The 20,175-nt window shown below is 39.3% G+C and overlaps 1 protein-coding gene across 18 annotated transcripts in view; it reads right to left on the bottom strand.

Moving 5' to 3' along the window:
* The window catches only part of LOC123459276, a 116,197-nt gene that overhangs the window by 41,177 nt on the left and 54,845 nt on the right, over positions 1 to 20,175 (bottom strand). For 6 of the 18 annotated variants that reach the window (XM_045145050.1, XM_045145049.1, XM_045145048.1 and 3 more), the window contains one exon: positions 16,363 to 17,433. The exons of 10 other annotated variants lie outside the window; for them this stretch is intronic. In XM_045145050.1, the coding sequence (XP_045000985.1) occupies positions 17,304 to 17,433 (130 nt within the window). In that variant the 3' untranslated portion in view covers positions 16,363 to 17,303. Of the gene's footprint in view, positions 1 to 16,362; positions 17,434 to 19,226; positions 19,367 to 20,175 lie in introns of those variants that run through there. 2 more of the 18 variants (XR_006636178.1, XR_006636176.1) reach the window with 2 other exon arrangements.

Raw genomic sequence — 20,175 nt, 5'->3', positions numbered from 1 at the left:
AGGCTCAAAGTATGGAAAAATCAAGCTGGAACTGAGATGGAAGCCATCTCCATGCTGGTTAGTTGCCATTGTGCTGGAAAGTGTTATGTGAGCTGTTGAGGAATAAAAGTCATCAACAGTGTGAACAAGCAGTTTATCCTCTTTGATAAGTGCTATTCTCACTCTTGGTCAGAGAACTTGCTTTTTATGGATGGTGCTGAACAGAAGGGAGACACAATACTCATCAAAATGATGGGAAGAGAAAGCTGAATGTCTAGCACTGGACGAGTCATTTATTATTTTTTTTTATTTTATCATTTTTCTATTCAGCAAATACAGGTAGTTTGGTACCTTATTAGGCTCATCCATGACCTACCCCCTGCCCATTGGCCCCTCATTGTTGAGGTATATGGGTCGTGCATTGTGGAGTTAGCCCACAGTTATGGTAAGATAAATGTCTCTGCATATCATGACCCAACATGTGGCTCTGACATTCTTTCCGACCCCTCTTCCACAAAATTTCCATGAGTCATTTCTATCATACTCACCAGGGCTCAGGAAACATTACAGAGGAAGTGAAGGGTTAAGTGTGAGTGATGTTCTTATAACTAACCTGAGAACCTCATCCAGAGAGATGACAGGGGACACTGAGGAGACTCAAAATGCATCAAAGCAGAAAACAAGAGGATGTGGAGCTCAATACTAATGGAGACTTATAATAAGCCCTCTAAGGCTCAAGGAATATTGTGGAAGAGGTGGGAAGCATGTAAGAGCCGCTGGCTGGGAAGGCATAATATGAGGCATTGTCCACCCCAAAAGAACAGACAGGTACATTCTTAACCCCACAGTGATTACCAATGCCCCCATTGAGGAAGGTCTTCAGTGAAATGGAGACAGGGAAGAGGGGACTAAAGAGGATAACCAAATGGGAATGTGACCAATTTTCTGTATGCTCACATATTAAAGTTCCCAATAAAAATTCGTTTTTAAAGGGCTGGAGGAATGGCTTAGTGGGTAAGGCACTTGAGTGAGAAACCTAAGGACCCAGGTTTGATTCCCCAGGAACTCACATAAGCCAGAGGCACAAGGTGGAGCATGCATCTGGAGTTCGTTTGCAGTGGTTTAAGGGCCCTGGTGTGCCCATTCTCATTCTCTGTCTATCTGCCTCTTTCTCTCTCTAATAAAAAAATATATAATAAATTCTTTAAAAATACAGTTTTTAAAAAGTCAATGAGAGAGCTGGAGTGATGGCTTAGCAGTTAAGGTGCCTGCTGCAGAGCCTAACCACTCAAGTTTTATTCCCCAGTGCCCATGGAGAGCCAGATGCACAAAGTGGCATATATATCTGGAGTTTGCAGAAACTGGAGGCCCCGGTGTACCCATTCTCTCTCTGTCTCTCTCTCTCTCTCTCTCTCTTTCTTTCTCTCCCTTTGAAAATAAATAAAATTTTAAAGGAAAAAAAAAGTCCATGAGATACTGGTTTAGTCTAAAAGTGAACAAAAATGATAGATATTTATATTGATAGATATTTTAAAAAATAGATCAATAAATAGAAATGATAGGTGACACACATGCACATATATACATACATACACAAGACCAACAATAAACAGACAAACTGACCAAAGAGACCTCCAATCTCCACGTATTTTATGCAGGATTGCCAAGGCAATACCATTCAGTATAATGATGAGGCCTCCATAGATGAAATAATATGGATGAATATATAGATAGATATAGATATAGATATAGATATAGATATAGATATAGATATAGATGATATAGATGATATAGATATAGATATAGATATAGATATAGATGATATAGATATAGATATATAATGACAGGCCACTGAATTCCCAATGCAGGAAAATCAACATGGATGTCATGGTTAAAAGGGAACATGAGGTATGACAGGCTAAAGTGAGAACCATGATAAGACTGATTTAAAATCAAAACATACTAATGTGGATTGGAATTTATTTACAGAAATAGTTTTCCAGGCTCACAAATCATGAGCAGAAAATTATTTTCTGAATTAGAAACTATGTGTACAGTACCTTTACATCAGTTCCAATTTTCAAAGACAAGATGGATTTCATGTCATTTTTAATAACTTTAGTAGATAATGATGGTTGATAGGATCATATTCTGCTCCCCATTTGTCACTTAAAAACCTTAACGATTAGTTGAGGAGCAGACTCAGTTGAAAAAGCACTTGCCACCTGCAGTGGTTTGATTCAGGTGTGCCCCATAAACTTAGGTGTTCTGGACGCTAGGTGCCCCAGCTGATGGTAATTGGAAATTAAAGCCTCCTGGAGGCAGGGTAATGGTGGGAGTGGGCTTATGGGTGCTATAGCCAGTTTCACCATGCCAGTGTTTGGCACACTCTCCTGTTGCTATCGTCTACCTTATGTGGGCCAGCAGGTGGTGTCCACCCTCTGCTCAGGCCATTATGTTCTCCTGCCATCGTGGAGCTTCCCCCTCAAGCCTGTAAGCCCAAACAGACCTCTTTTTTCCACAAGCTGCTCTTGGTTGGGGGATTTCTACCAGCAATGCAAACTTGACTGCAACACCACCCAAGCCATAGCATCCAAGTTCAGGTAACCAGGCATCATGCCAAAGCTGGGAGACATGGAACGTTTCTTTAATTCACACACATTGCTGTGAGATGGGAGGTGGAGACAGGAGAATTTCCTAAAGCTAGGAGACCTGGGAGGGCTGACAAGCCCGCCAGTGTTGTTCTCTGACTGCCACATGAGTGGTGTGGAACTTGAGTGCCCACATACGTATGTGTGTGTATATATATATGAACATACACACACATACGCACACACATACATATACGTGTACACACATACATGTACACATGAACATGCACAAACGCATACATATACACATACACATGAACATGCACACACACATGCACACACCAAAAAAATGTTTTAAAAGTCCTGACAGCAGCCAGGCATTGTGGTGCATACCTTTAATCCTGGCACTCTAGAAGCTGAGGTAGGAGGATCAATGTGAGTTCTAGGCTAGCCTGAGACTACATAATGAATTCCAGGCTGGCCTAAGCTAGACCATGACCCTACCTCGAAAAACTAAAAGACAAAAAATTCTTGATGGTACTTTGGACAAAGTGTTATAAGACAGAGTCTGGCATATGAGAGCAAAGAAAATATTAACCTATGATGTGGCCCAAAGGCTGGATTCACCCATCATGTAAGTCAAAAGAAAAGCTTGAACACGAACCCTAAAAGACCATTCAAATGTTCTGAAAAATACTGAAATTGCTCTATCAGGCACACTACAGCAGATTTTATTTATTCTCATCTTATTGCTTTGACTTAAGTCAGAAGTTATATTTTAATGGAGGTGATTTTATTTTATTTTTCATACATTTGAAAGTAATAGCCACCAAAAGGTTTTTTTTTGTTTTTTTTTTTGTTTTTTTTTTTTGATACTTCTTGGAGTGCAATATTGAGTATAATCCGTATGGCTAAGCACGTGAGAATCTCTCCGGGAAAAGGGTGTTTAATGAATAACTTTGCAGTAAAAGGCCTTGAAAACTTCCTCTAAACATTAGACCCGGGTTTTCTTTCTAAAATACATTAACAGGCTCCAGAAGGCTCATAGATGCTGCTAGCCGTGTCAGGCTGCCTTCAGAAGCCCTGACATTTCCATTCTGTCATGGAAAAGGTTCCTCCGTGTCCTCTTCCCCTCCCCACTCCTTCACTGAGGCTGTGTTTGGAGATGGAGTGGGGTACAGTTTTACTGAAGAGAAAGATTGATAAAACCAAGCAATCAGAGTTATTTCCTATGCATGAAATTGATTAAATGCTTCACTAAATGGCTTATAAATTTGCTTCTCATATTTCTATCACCCACTGAAACGATTACAGAATCTCTGCATATAACCATGTTGTATACAATACCAAATTACAAAAGGTTGTAAAAACTAATGTTTTGTTTAAAGTTTTGAGCAGGACCATATGCCTTCAGTGACCTTGAGTAAGCTATTTTAATTCAAAACATTTCAAAGACTGTAAAGGGGAGAAATATTCAAGCGCATAACAAACCAGACGGGTCGGGTAGATCTCAGCTCAGGCTGCTGAACTTCTGCTCTTTTCTGCTTGGGGTAGAGCCATCCTCCTCCACAGCTGTCCTGTGCCTCCAAAGCTGGAGAGCACATGTGGTATCAACAGGACATATTTACAAAGGAGATGAAACAAGGCAGTTGAGACCTCCCAACGTTGAGTCTGCTCTATTATTTTTAGTTCAGAAAGACACATCCTACAGAGTTCTGAGTCCTGAATAGAGTTGTAGGACTATGTAGGAAAGATGACAAGTATTAGCAGGCGTGGGTGGGATTGTTTTATTTTAGGTTTTGTTTTGTTTTTAATCTTTACACATCTTTCAAATGTCAATTATGCCCCATTCTTCCATGTGAGAATTCCTTCTAGCGATTGTATAACACTGGGGCAGGGGATTGGCCTAGAGGCAATTTACAGGCAAGCGGGTGACCTGCAGATGTTATTTGGGAAACTAACCTTTTTTAAGTGGCCTGAAAAGTCTATAGGAAAAATGATATTCTTTCATAACATTTATAAGACATCATGTCCTCAACAAGAATTAACATTTGGCATTAATGCACAATTCTGGCAGTAACTGCAAGAAAGTTTACAACCAGTGATGTACTTAAAACCTCTGCTGGCTTAGTCTCTGTGGCATATAACCCAACCTCCATTACCTTCAGAAACAGTCAGGAAGGGGAAAAAGATAGCTGCCACAGACAGGGCCAGGTGGATCCCAGTGAAGTGGCAATATTATCAATAGAGGAACAGAAGAGCTCTCCAACAGGTCCTGCCTGAGACCCATTGTCTACTTGTGCCACATCATCTGCTTGTGCACATGGTTTCTGGGTACTTGGAATTATCCCTCATCTATGAAAATACAATGCAATCTCACTAGTAAAACTCTCTCTCTCTCTCTCTCTCCTTTCTTTAAAGAGTACCTATTCTGGGAGATGTGCCAACAATTCTGGATGATTTAAGCAGACCATCAACAACTGGACAACTTATTTAACTCTTTGGTGATGGTTACATGACCCTTCTTGTTGCATGAAGTCATCATTTAAGAAATCCTGATGTTTGGGCCTGAGAAATGGCTTAGTGGTTAAAGCATTTTGCCTGAAAAGCCAAAGGACCTCGGTTCAATTCCCCAGGACCCACATAAGCCCAATGCACAAGGGAGCATATGTGTCCAGAGTTCATTTGTAGTGGCTGGAGGCCCTGGCGTGCGCATTCTCTCTCACCCTCTCTCTGTATCTTTCTCTCTCTCAAATAAATAAATAAAAATAAAGTTAAAAAAATAAATTTTGATGTCAGATATAGAGGGCTTAAAGAATTATAATTTTTAAAAATGAGGTTTCTTGCTGTACAAACTATAGAAATGACTTCTTGCACACAGGTATTTACTATCATAAGATTTGAACCTGTGACTCCTGAAAGTGGATACTTGAATGCTAATTTCACAACATTTTTAAAGGTGTTCTTGTGATCCATTGGCTACTGCCTCCCCTGAAATTCACAGTATCAGAGGCTTGGGAAACATTGCTACCAACAGTCCTGTTGAACTCATTAGTAGCTGATGCTCACTGGATGCCAAGCACATAATATTTTTTTGTATCAATGCTTAGAAACATTCTACTATTCTTTGAACTGTCTTCAGGAACATCACAACCTAGGATATATCTGACAAACTAGCTTACCTCTTATATATGTTTAGCACACTGAGCTGCCACTTTAGGAAGACTCTTTATCAAGAGAAGTCCCCTGTCCCTCTACAAGTGATTGCCACCATCTTCTCTTTATGACATGTTGACCTTGGGCTGTGATAGCCTTTTCTAACCAAGACATAGTGTGCATCCTATGGCTATTTTTTAAAGGTTTTTAAGTTTATAAGAGAATAAATTGTGATACTTTGCTTGATGGGTAATGCTACTCCCACAGGCCATAAGTTATTAAACAAAAGTACCAGTACCAACCCAGCTGTGGTGCTCATGCCTGTAATCACAGCACTTGGAAGGTACAGGCAGGAGGATCACTGGGAGTTCAAAGCCACCCTGAGACTACATGGTGAATTCCAGGTCAGCCTGAGCTAGAGTGAGACCCTATGTTGGAAAAAAAAATTAAATACTAGTACCAAATACAGGATACTTTCCTATGAGTTATGTGTCTGGAAAGTGCAAATAGCACCCAAAACAATACAAGTTATTGCCAGTACTCTTGGTTGCATGAGAATGAATGGTAGAATTCTGTTGTTGAAGATATATACTCTTTGGATTCAGGATATAGTAAAATCAAACTGGAACTAAACCAGGAGTATCCTCATTGTTGGCAAGCTGTTATAGTGATAGAAGGTTCTATACAGATTTGTGGGGGAAATAAGTCATCAATGGTCTTACCTAGTGATGGACCCTGAATACAGTAATAATGTCCTATCAGGCCAGATGTGCCCACTGGGGCAATAGAGGCATGACTGTTATAGGGGGAGCCAACCACTTTCTGAATAAATTTGGGGCCTGTCCCACAAGAAGGAAATTCATGGCTAGTGATGTAAACCTAGTCAAAAGCCAATAGCTGGAGAGGTCACAGGAGCTCAGGTGTACCAGGCAGGGGGCTGGGGTGGGGGGGAAGGAGCTCATTGCTATTGTTTTGCTAACCAGTTATCAAACTGCCTTCCAAACACGTATGCTTATACCTAAAGATTAATAGTATTTTTATCCTTGGTCAGAAAAGCCTTGTATTCTGGGGGTTTTATTTTTGCTGTTTTATAGTGGGAGGCAGGTAATTACTACAGGATATTAACTGACCAAAGTGCCAAAAATAAGTGACTGTTGAGTGTCTAGCCCATTCAAGACCTCTGCATCACCCACCCACCTCATTCTAAGACTATTGGAATTCTGTGTTAGAGGAAGAAGAAAGAATGCAAAAGATGGAAGATGGGAGGAATGCTGTGGAACTCTGTTTCCTGGCCATAACATGGACATGGCACTCATGAACTCACAGCTGCTGTGGTTGTCTGCACAGAACCTGCAGAAGAGAGATGTAATCCACATGCATCAAAGATGGGAAAGAGGCTCATAGAGCCAGACCCTCCCCTGAGGAGCTAAGGCAGGTAGTAGTTACTGAGGGGAAGGAAGTCATACTCTTCAGTGGTGGAGCCACTGCTAAGTGTTAAGAAGAAGTGATTCAGATTTGCAGAAAAATGGATGGACCTGGAAAGGATTATACTAAGTGAGGTAACCCAGGCCCAGACAGTCAAGCGCTACATGTTCTCCCTCATATGTGGATCCTAGCTACAGATGATTGGGCTTCTGCGTGAGAAGGAAAATACTTAGTAGCAGAGGCCAGTAAGTTAAAAAGGAAATATAAAGGGAAGATAAAGGAAGGGAGGAGGGTACTTAATAGGTTGTTATTGTATATATGTAAGTACAACGATTGATATGGGGAGGTAATATGATGGAGAATGGAATTTCAAAGGGGAAAGTGTGGGAGGGTATTACCATGGGATTTTTTTTTATAACCATGGAAAATGTTAATAAAAATTAAATAAATAAATAACTTTTAAAAAAAGAAAAGAAAAGAAGAAGTGATTCAGTGGGAGTGTCAGGGTGACAACAGAGGCTAAGAGAGTTATGATTATTCAAAATTCAGTATACACATGTACAAAAATGTCAAAAACAAATAAAAATAAAATCAAAGACAGTAGGCCACTGTTCTCATTTACACAAAACCCTGAAGTCTTCAAAATTGCCACTGAGTGCTCAAATGAACATTACATACACATCAAATCAATACTTAATATGCACTGATAATTCTTACTGGTTCCTTTTCAGTAATATTATTTATAAACCCATTGAATTTGAATGCTTCAAGTAATACACAAACATCTATGTGTATTCTTCCCTGTTTGCAATTAAAGTCCTTCATACACCAGCATAATTCATGAAAACTTAGCCATATTCAGGAAGGACACCGAAGGTTGTCCTCTGACCTCCACACACACATGTGCATATGTACTCACACACTTGTCCACATACATAAACACACACAAATATGCACATATACAAATAAAATAACACATGAAGCCCTGGAATCAACTCCAAGTACTGCATCAACCTCCAGGGAAGCATATAACTGCAATTTCAGTCCTTAGGACATAGAGGAAAGACTATCAGAATTTCAAGGCCATCCTCAGTAACACAGTCATTTCTAACCCAAATGGTCTAAATGAGGCCCTGCCCTCCCAACTCCAAATAAAGCAAAAGAAAGGAAATAAAACTTAGCTAACTTAGCTGTATGAAATGAATGAGAGTGACATAATTGTGAAGATGATCTTCGATCTACAATTATAAGCAAATCATTTGCAAACTTCACTGTGCTAACCAGCAACAAATGTCCACCCAGGAGGGCCTCAGGGATGGTGGATGACCTGCTGCATGTGTGGTGAGCATCTCTCTTCTTCAGTTCAGGTCTTACATTGCCAAGTGCATTAGCATGGCCCACAGGCCGGCTATCAGTAGGTATAGGGAAGGGCTTGTGAGTCTACTTGTAGTCAAAGCTCACATGATGCTGACACAGCAGGTCTGGGGACACATTCAGAATAGGATCTGTACCTCCACTCCCAAACCTGCCAGATTGTTACCTTGAACCTTACCTAAAAACACATATCTCCAGATTGACCCCTGAGTATGGATCTCCAGGAAGGACATTCTAGCATCTGGATTTTCAGTCAGCTCCTCAGATAATTCAAACCATAAAAAACTGAACTGCTGAAGCCAGAGAAACAAGCAGGGCTTGCCTTTTAGATGAGGACCTTCTCTAGGTCTTGGACTCCTGCCTAGATGAGCACGGGGACACCCTGTCTGAGCCACCCCTTCAAAGTACACAGGCTGAGGATATGTGAATGCCTCATCCAATAACTTGAGTAGTAATTGGCATATTGATTGCTAGTGTCATCATGTTTTAGTATATGTAAACCCCTCACTCTGTTACACAGCCCTCAACAATCCAAAAAGTCATTGTTTATTCATTGTGACTCCCAAACTGGCCCTTGTCAGCTCCTGCTGGAGGGCTTGCTGATAAAAATCAGCAGATGACTGGACACACACATTCTTAACATGACTGACCCATGACATCTCAGAGGGCAGCCCCAGAGCCTGTCATTAAAGTACAATACATTTCTTTCTTCCTCCTTATCTAGCCCAGATGATTTTGAGATTTTTATTAACTCATTAATGACTGAAGATGTCATTAGAACCAATAGGAAGGTTTTCTTTTTTGTTCTTAATTTTCTTTCTTTTAAAAAAAAAATAGTGGAAATAAGTGTACCATTTGCTGGGAGGGGTAGGGGATGGGCTCATTAATGAAGCAGCTAAGACAAGCCAAGTAGGAGAATTACTTTCAGATCAGAATTTGAAATCTGGTTGATGAGTCTGGATTGAAAATCTGCAGACAAACACCAACTTGCTTCAGAAACATGTTGAAGAAGAATGGGGTGATTTGATCAAGGAAACAGTGGCCCATAAAATTCAATATAAAATTCTTTTATGTTTTAGGCCCAGTCTTTCCAAGCTAATAGCTAAATAAAAATTTGGAAAATTCAGTGTAAGGCTTTACTAAAACCTCTAAATGTTTCTTAGCCTACACAGTTATTAAACCATATCTTGTTTCTGCGTGCCTTTAATTTTCACATCTGCAGAATTGCTTTTAAAAATCAAATTAGATCTTTTGAAGGCACTTAAATTGCAACAACCTTATGTTTTTTTATATACTCTTGGGCTTCGGCCTTTTCATCTGGGTTGTGTGTCCAATTAATGCACTATCCTGAGGAAACGCTAAGCATTTTGAAAAGTTGAGACCATAAAAAGCAAGCAGACTATTTTCATTATAACTGATTGGATTGAGAATAAGCTACAGAGGAAATGTTCAATAATTATGATAACTTTCTTTAGATGAGATCACACACACACACACACACACACACACACGCATACATACAACTAACGGCAGTCAAATAAGGTGCTTTTCATTGCCTGGAAGTCTTTGAAATTCAATTTGACTTGATTTCTCTTTGGGGTTCAGCCTCAGGCATGTGAGAAGGCAGCTCAGAGAGTGGGTTTACACTGATTTTTATCAGCTCAGATAATTCATTTGGCAAAGGAAACATTTATTACTAGCTGTATCTCATATGTTACTAAGTGTTTACTAAATTTTGCTTTTGTCAAAACATATTGTAAATTAGCAGTGCCTCATAATACATGGGAAATGCTCTAGGAGAGAAAGTGGTTGAGGATTTTGGCATGTGGAAATGAATTTCAGTAAGCTATATGCAAGATCTAAATATCCTGTAGGCTAAGTTTTATTCTTAAATCGCCTAATTCTATTTTCCTTTATTTATTTGCCTGATAGAAGATTTTATTCATTGCATAGTGTGTTAGATAAAATAGTATTTGGAGATAAATTTTAAGCAGGAAGATATCATCTAATTCATCTAATTCTAATGTGCTTTGTCACATTTCTGTTCATTCCAGTGGAACCTTGGGGGAGAGGGGGTAAGTTAAAACCAGATGTTTGTAAGGTCCAGATGCATAATGTCAAGTAAACAAAGCATCAAGGCTTTTAACCATCTTTTCTTTTTTTTTTATCCAGATGTTTGGTTTCATGTAGATACAATCTTAATCTGTTCAGTCACAACCACTGTGTGTTTTTTAACATCATTTAACACCACTTGCCAATATTGGAATTCATTCTTTACAAAATTATCTCCAAAAATACTGTTATCCATTCATGAGGAAAGACAAAGATATGTTCTTTAGGGAAAAAAATGTGATGAACAGTAGGCTTGCAACATAAGTGGGCAACCAAAATGGTGTCTAAATCATTTTATTGAAAATGTTTTATATATGTACTGTTAAATTATGAAAGATAATTCAATTTATATAATAGGAATAACTTAATTTGAATTGGCATGTGTGTGCTGACATCAATTCTAGTGAGTAGTTTTGGAGAATCACAGATTCTCAAGTGTAAATGAGGGCCATCTTGTCAATGGGCTCCTTTCCCATTTTACTTATTATTAAATCCTAGCATAGATTACAATTGGCCCTTCATCAATTGGTTCTGTACCTAGCAATTCAGCTAACTATGGTGTTTTTAAATTGGAAAAATACCTTTATCTATGCTGAATGTGTAACATGAGTCTTCTTGTCATTATTTCCTAAACGACACAGCACAATAATTATTTCTATTGGATTGGGTATGATAAGTCAGCTAGAGATAAGTATACAGGAACATATGCATTGGTTTTGTGTAAACACTAGACTTTTACATAGGGATTTTAGCAATCATAGCTTTTGTTACCTGTGGGAAAGTTCTAGAAGTACTTTCCTACAGATAGAGTGACAACTATTTGTACTACTTTAGGAGTGATTTATCTCTGTACTTTGGGTAAATTAAAGCTCAGACCCAAAAACTTCAAGGAGAATACCAGCATTTCCATTTTCCATTTGACCTTGAGCCAGTCACCTCATCACTAATTCTTGATAATGTTCTTTGTAATAGAAATAGAGTTTAAAATTTAGTTCAGTTGTAAGGCACTTACCTAATGTGCTTGAGACCCTGGCTTCCCAGCACCTGCCCACAAAACAGAGAGGAGGCATAACTGTGCTTCAGATTAACCTGAATAACTCATGAAAGAACTGAACAACCAACATGCTTTATAAACATATAACTATCACTGATGTACAGAATACTTTAGCATGACTTCCACAGAATGGCATAAATACTATCAGTATGTAAAAGTGTCTTTACTATAGGTATGAACTCAAAGGAGCTTGGTGGAGAGAGTTAATACTGAAAAGACCCCTAACTATTCCCTGCATGTGAGTGACTACAGACGTGGACAGAGCAAGACCATGTAAGATGCAGCTCACCTAGCCTCTGCACTGTGCTTAACTGAATCACGTTCTGTGTGTGTGTGTGCATGCACATGCACACATATGTGTGCAAATAAGTGTGTCCCATGCATATTCATAAGGAGCCTAGAGGACGTCAGGTATCCTCATCTGTCGCTCTTCCATTACATTTTCTTGAGAAAGACTCTCTCACTGAACCCAGCACTTGCTGCTTGTCAGTTAGACAGGCAGACCAGGGAGCTCCAATGATCCTCCTGTCACCACCTGACTCAGTCCTGAGGATAAGGGATACAAAGGCACACCTAGCTTTTTATGTGTGTGCTGGGAATCAAACTCAGGTCCTCATGCATACAAAGCCAAATACTTTTACCTGCTGAGCCATTTTCCCAGCACAGCAGTGCTCTTCTATTTTATTATTTACTTACTTATTTATTTAGCATGTGTTTATGTTCAAGTGTGTGAGAGTGCACCATGGCATGCATGTTCAGGCAAACTTCAATTTTTTTTTTTTTTTTTTTTTTGAGGTAGGGTCTCACTCTAGCCCAGGATGACCTGGAATTCACTATGTATTCCCAGGATTGCCTCTAATTCACAGAGATCCTTCTAGCTCTGCCTCCTGAATTCTGGGATTAAAGGTGTGTGCCACCATGCCTGGCCAGGCCAACTTTTTTTTTTAGGTCAGTCCTTACCTTCTACCTTTTTTGAGGCATAAGTATGTAACTTTGTTCACTACTCTATTGACCAGCTTCCAGAAATTCTTCTGTTCCTGCCTCCCATCTCATATAGCCCCCCTAAGATTACAGAAGATGGTTATAGCTTCCATCTTTCACAAGGAGTCTGTGGAGTTGAACTCAGGTACTCAGAATTGCATAGCAGCCACTTTATCCACTGTGCCATCACCCCCAGTCCAGCACTACTCTTAGAGTAACAAAATCGACTCATTTCAGCTGTGTGACTGATTACAACTGGGCACTTCTGCTGTCTGGGACCTTATTGTTGGGCCACAGAGAGACTTAACTTGTATGTACTTCAATAGCCTCCTGCCTCCTGGTCTTCCTCCTGAGGTGTAAACTCACACCTATGTATATAAAAATTATGTACCTACAAAATCCCCAAAGTGGGGCTGGAAAGATGGCACAGTGAATAAAGGCATTTGCTTTCAAAGCTAATAGCCTGGGTTCAGTTCCCCAGTATCCTTGTAAAGCCAGATGCACAAAATGGCACAGGTGTCTGAAATTCATTTGCAGTGGTGGGAGGCCATGGCACTTCCATTCTCTCTCTCTCTCTCTCTTTCTCTCTCTCTCTCTCTGTTTCTGCCTTTTCAGTCTTTACCTCTCAAATAAATTAATAAAAATATTTTAATCCCCAATCTGATTTCATGGTGTTTGTCATGGGAGGTGACTCTTACACTGTTATTTTGCTATTATAAGTTTTCATCCATGATGTTTTTGGCTATTATCTCTCACTACAACAGAAGAGGTTTTCTAGGTGATAAAGAAACTTGTTTGCCACCAAGAATGTTTCAAATATTTTAATCTTACACTTGCCATAGCTGCAAGATTTTTGGAAAAGATTTCAAAACTCTGAGTTTTACCCTTAAGATAGAAAAGATTTATGAAGCCCATGAAAAGGAATAAAATAAGCGAAAGGAACACCACTTAGTTCATTTTAAATACATTTTTTTAAATATAGTGTCAGGAGCTACAGTAAAAACAAATCTCACACATTGGGAATTTCTGTTTTCAAAGTTTAGCCCAACTCTTTTTCCTCCATGACACAACTAGAATAAAGATGGGAGAACAATCAACTTTTAGTTCTCTTAACTTTGACGACTCAAGTCACTCATTAGCATGTTGCTATATTTGAACACTTGCTTCAAAGGGCCAGAAATCAATACAAAAGGAAAGAGTAATAATAAAAGGAAAGATTTCTACCTCCATAATAGGGAAAGGTGTGTGAGCTGGAAAACAGCACGGTACAGAGGCCCATGACAAGTCATGATAAATGGGTCGTTATAAAATTCATGTTTAGGCAGCACCAGGCCGGGGATAATACCATTCGTCATGGCAACACTAGGCCGCTAATGAGCCCTCATTGCATATTCATGTAAGTGGTGGTTCCTCTCTCCCTCCCACCCTGAAGTAGTGGCTGCAAATATCTCTACCTCAAACTCAAGCTCAGCTTAGGCCTTCTTCTTCTTTTCTTTCTTTTGCTTTTTTTTTTTTTTTTTTTTTTTTTTTTTTTTCTTATTTGTTATGTTGCAGCAATTACACTGGAAAAGTGCTGCCCAAGATTGATTGCTCTGATCTGTAGTTCAATTGTAAATTAGAATACACATCCCCCCAGGGACACATGGCCCCTATTTGTGATTAAGAAAAAAGCCCCATAATAGACTAATAGCTAAAGTTCTCTCTCTTTTACTTTCAGGCAATTAGCTTGATGAAATGGCCTCTTTTTGTATACCCTGGAAGTGTAAACCGATATCATAATGAAGTATATGATGTTTATTCTATTATTTTCACCTTGCCCGGTATGCAGGAATGCATAAGTAATGGCTGCTTTGTCTCTTACATTTACTGATTCAAGAGTAAACTATTTCTTAAAGATGCACAGTGTGCTTTGTAACCTTGAGTTAAGCAACCCCTCACTGTGGTTAACCTCCCTGCCAAGGACTGGGCTCAAGAGGAGACAAATTTCCCACCCCCCCACCACACTAGTGGTGAGTGTATGGCACTGATATTCAAGAAGTCCCAGGTCACTGGGCTGCTGTAGATAGAAAAGAAGCAAAAATTCTCCATTCCCATACTCAGATCATCAAAGGCACTACACACCATGGGGTGCTGTGCCCAGTGAGACATCTGCTGTGTTGAGACCTTCATCTCTCCAGTTGGTTGTAGTTCACCTACTCTACTCTTGGATAGATAATTTTCCTACACAATGCTCACAGAGTCTTTTTTAGTGAAATGTACTCCCCACTCCCCTCAAATGCCTTATCTTTCCAAGATCTAAAATTTGATCTAAAAAGTTTCTCATGACAATAAAATATTGCTCATCTTCCTACATGTAACAGCTGGTAAACGTTGTAATCAGCTGGTCAGTGAGTCCTTCTTCAGAGTGAGAACATTGCCAAGACCTACAGGGTCTTTAGAGGCAATCCTTTCATACTTGTTTTCTTGTCATTTTTGAAGACACTAGAAAGATGAAAGTGGGAATAAAAATATTTCCCAAAGGGTATGATAGAAAAAAGACAACATAGAAATTAGAAAACAGATGGGGGAAAGAACATAAAAATCATTCTTGGTCTAAAGTAGTTTCTGTTTTGAGTATGCTAGTGTTCTCTGTCAGCCATAATGTAGTGTGGGTTACTTACTATATTGGTGTCATCTGAAAATAAAGTGTATCCTTAGCCTTCCCAGTGTGAATCCAATTTGAGTTTTAGATATTCATTTTTGTAGCTAAAGGACCTAAATGATTTTAATACTGAACTGGATGAACCTTATTAGATTTTAATGTTTGAAAAGTACTTTTTGCTTCTTTTGGGGTTTCTTACATATATAAGCATGTATATATATTAGTCTTGTATACTTATATACATATATATGTATACGAGACTTTTCTGCATAGGCTGAGTATCCTGACACTCACTACATAGCCCAAAATGGCCTCAAATGTTCAATAATCCTCCTATCTCATACTTGTTTTGCGATTTTTACAAAGTGTCTTTCCTGAAATTCAAGATCTTCCTGACTCAACCTTCTGAGGAGGTGGGATTGTAGGCCTGAATCACAAGGCCAGGCCAATAATTTGGTAATGACAAATAATAAAGGTGACATGACTCAGAAGCTCGAAAGGTGACATGACTAGCCCAAAGCCACCCAGGTGAAGGTAAGCCTTGTCCTTAGGGCTTTAACTCCAGAGTCTGCTCCACTTCTGACACACTCTGCTGTCTCTTCTCTAGCTAGACTTTCCCCAGCAGCATATACACTCACAGAGCTCAATGATAGCAATTCTTACAATCTTTCTTTACACCCGAGAAAATATAGCAGTAAGTTTCAAGACACCCATATGCACATTCACAGACATCTTGATAATGCACACTGTATTAGTGTCTATCTACTTAAATTTAGCATAGAATACGTATGGTACATTATAAACACATAAACGTAGAATGGATATATCTCAGCCATGTAATCAAAGCCACTATCTATGAAATTCAAATTTGAAGGTCAAGGGGATGGCCACTCTTTTCACATTTCAGGAATTTGATACTCGAGGACACCTGGGTCTGTGTGTACAGAGATATAGTTGAGTCTTTTCACCAAGCATCTCTGTCAGTCTTTGCACATGCCATTTCCTTATCCCCACCCTGCAATGGCCCATATCCCATATCCCATATCTAAGTGACTCAACCCTCTTCACTAATGTAGTCAGCTCAAAGATCACTTCTCTCCAAAGATGTACTCTCATCCCTGTCCCAAATACCTTTTTGACTTTATCTTCATAAATGAGCCTCCTTCCTTGTTTCAGCAATTGCTTTTCCCTTCTTGAAACTAGTTAAGATAGTATTTGACTCTAGAATCACACAGATGTAGACTCCTCCAAAGGTGTGCTGTATCTGTCTACCAATGGCCTTTCCATGTTTAGACCCTCACCCTATGTGTCAAAGAACTGTGTTAAGTACTATTAACAAAGGAGCTATTGGTAGGTCTTGGCAAAGGAAGGGCCACGGCTTCAAATAGAGCTGTGCAAACAACATATGGTTGGTTCCCTATTGAAGAGGATTTGAGGTGACACCTGCATCATGTATGACATCCCAAGCAAAAGCCACTAGAGAAAAACCAATGCAATCATGATTTACTATGAAAGATACAACTGCCTTAACTTGTGAGAGAAAACTCCAGAAGTGAGCCCAAAACAAATGAGCTGAGTATCAAATATAGATATCATATGTAGCCTTATTTAACTGCAGGGGAAAAAAGGCATATGTTACTCCCATTTTCACTCATTCATTCATTCATTTAGTAATCTATTCATGAAATACTGAAACTATAACGGATGATCAGAAAATACCTATCATACCCCACCTTGCACAGAACCTACAGTTTAATGGAAGAAACAATTATTATATAATCATACCCATGACTATAAAATAGCATGCTATAGTTTGTGCATGAAGGATAGTAAGGCTATAGTCGTACTCATACAGAGCCTTGGCATAAAAAGTGTTTCCATGTTGAAAATCTTTGAAATAGAAACATGAAGAGTAAGATGGTAGATGGTGGTATCCAGTTCTGAAAACAGCATTGCAAGGGTCCAGGAGTAGTAAACAGTTGCAGAAGCTTTAAAAAAAGGCCAGCATGACTGGACCACCAAGATCTGGGAGTCCAGAAGAATATGATGAGGGCAAGATGAAGACATTGCTAGAAAGCAGACCTCCTCCTGCTACATCATGTGTGAGCTCAGCACCAGATCTGTCAGCACAAAACAGAAAGGTCTGATATCAGGTATGAAATCAAAGAGCTGTTGAGTCATTTCCAAAAAACTGTGATAGCAAGTGATTAATAAAATTCAGATGCTCAAATGTGCTATACAGAGTCTTATAAAATGGGGTAGGAGTTTGATTCAGTGATCCCAGATGTTCTAATTGTCACAGTCTCAACATTCTGACCTTGAATACATGACATAGTCCTGAGTTACTTTTTTATAACCTTTGATCTGGTTAGGACCCACCCACTCAAAATCATAGCCCCTATTAGAGCATGTGATTTACACTGTTTGTTCACAGTTTTGCCTGGTAAACTTGGCAGTAAGTCCACATACACTAAATAAATAAATAACAAATTTATTAACCAATAATTTCAATAAAACATGCCCCTCAGTCATCACCTTATTCCTAATGCCCAGCATCATGCCAAGTACCTGTAGGTGTTTTCACTGTTGGTTTGTTGCATCTTTGTTATGGCATGCACAGTGTTTTAGTTGTAAATTCCTTTCCCTGTCTCTTCCTGAGACTTTTTTGAGGGCAGCATCTATACCCTCAATCTAACATCTATAGTTTATCAAAGGAGCAGGTTCACACTTGGCACTTGACATAGTTGGTCAGTTTATTAAAACAATAAAAATAAAGTAGAGGCTAGGGAGAAAGTTCAGTGGATGAAGTTCTTGCTGCACAAAAGCAAGCATCTGAGGTCAAAGCTCCAGCACCAACATGAAAGCCAGCTATGACAGGACGCACATGTAGTCTCAGTGCTGGGAGCTGGAGACAGCAGGATTCCTAGGGGCTTGCTGGCTAGCCAGCCTAGAAGACACAGAGAGCTCTACATTCCATGAGAGCCCCTGTCTCAAAAAATAAGGTGGAGGGCTGGAGAGATGGCTTAGCGGTTGAGTGCTTGCCTGTGAAGCCTAAGGACCCCAGTTCGAGGCTTGGTTCCCCAGGTCCCACGTTAGCCAGATGCACAAGGGGGCGCACGCATCTGGAGTTCGTTTGCAGAGGCTGGAAGCCCTGGCGCGCCCATTCTCTCTTTCTCCCTCTATCTGTCTTTCTCTCTGTGTCTGTCGCTCTCAAATAAATAAATAAAATATTTAAAAAAAAAATAAGGTGGAGAGCAATTGAGGAAGACACCTGACATAGACTTTTGGCCTCCAAAAGGCACCCACACATACATGTGCACCCACACATATATAAGCATATACACATACAGGAAAAAGTATATAAAAGCAATGAGTATAAAAGATCTTCATCCTCACCATATAACCACAAGGTGCATCAAACCACATCATCTCTTAATCTCATAATCTCTTACCATTGGTTCATTAGGGATAGGATGTAACACACAAGAGGCCGAGTTTGATGCCTAACACACTAAATCAATCAATCAATGTTATGATTTTTTTAACAAGCACATTTATACTTATGATATTTATAAATTATATAAGTTATGTGTCTAGACTAACTGAGGAAATAATCTGTAATGGAATAACATTATTCATATCATATTGCATATACCACAGTTGCCAGTTATGGGCACCATTCTTGTGTTTATCTAAGTTAACATTTTATTTTATTTATTTGCCTATTTGTCTATTTATTTATTTTTGTTTTGTTTTTCAATGTAGGGTCTTGCTCTCAAGCCCAGGCTGTGTAGTCTCAAACTGCATAGTAATTCCAGGTGACCATAGGGTAGCCTCAAACTCACCATGATCCACCTACTACTGTGCAAGTTATCATTTTAAATATGCTAAGAGGAGAAGCATTACCACTGCCTGACTCAAGCATATCCTCAGAAGGATGATTTCACATACAAAGTGTCAATGACCATGATCTTCTTTCTGAATCCAAGCGTTGCTGCTCCTTCTGCAGACAAGATGCTTTACAAGACATGAAATGTCACTGGCAGCAGGGATCTGTTGGTAAAAATTTGACTGGAAGTCAGGATGTTTCCAAAGTTCTTCCACCCTGGTGTTGTCCCATTAAAAATAATGTCGGTTTTACAAAGATACCTTTAAATCAATCAGGTTGATAGCTAAAGCTATAAAGTCAGTGACAGATCTCCTGCCCCTAGAATATAGAATATAGGTATAATAGTAATAGAATATAGAATAAAGGCTCTGAGTTTGATCCTCAAAACTGGAAAAATAACAAATGTAATAAATGCAAAATAAGATTGAATCTTTGCACTGTAAATGTTTGCTGGAGGTTTAAGCTACATGTGCTCAAGAAGCTGCTATTGGTTGTATGGATATCAGTGTGGGCCAGAACTCTAACATTCTGTAGCAAGGGCTGGGGGGAGACGACTCTGCCTTTAAAGGCACTTGCATACAAAGCCTGTCAGTATGTATTCAATTCCCAAGCACCACATAAAGCTGTATGCACGAAGTAGTACATGCATCTAGTGACTGATTGTAGTGACAAGAGGCCCTGGTGCACCAACTGTACTCTTTGTCATTCTCTCTTTACCAAATAAATATGTTTTTATATTCTATAGCCTAGTGGATAATGTTTTTATTATCTGGGAGATCTGAAAACTATCAGCAAGAAATCCACTGGCTTGTAGATAGCAGAAACATTTCAATATAGCTTAACCTACTTACCCATGTGTAATTAACCAGGAAGCCCTTGGCATGAAGTTTTCACTTTCCAAAACTACTCATGTAATCAGCTTCCAGTAGTCAACAGGACAAAAGTTATGAGAAAACCTTTAAACAGCATATAC

The sequence above is a fragment of the Jaculus jaculus genome, chromosome 3, assembly GCF_020740685.1.
Source record: "Jaculus jaculus isolate mJacJac1 chromosome 3, mJacJac1.mat.Y.cur, whole genome shotgun sequence".
In the NCBI taxonomy this organism is placed as follows: Eukaryota; Metazoa; Chordata; class Mammalia; order Rodentia; family Dipodidae; genus Jaculus; species Jaculus jaculus.
This window is presented reverse-complemented; position numbering and strand designations above follow the sequence as displayed.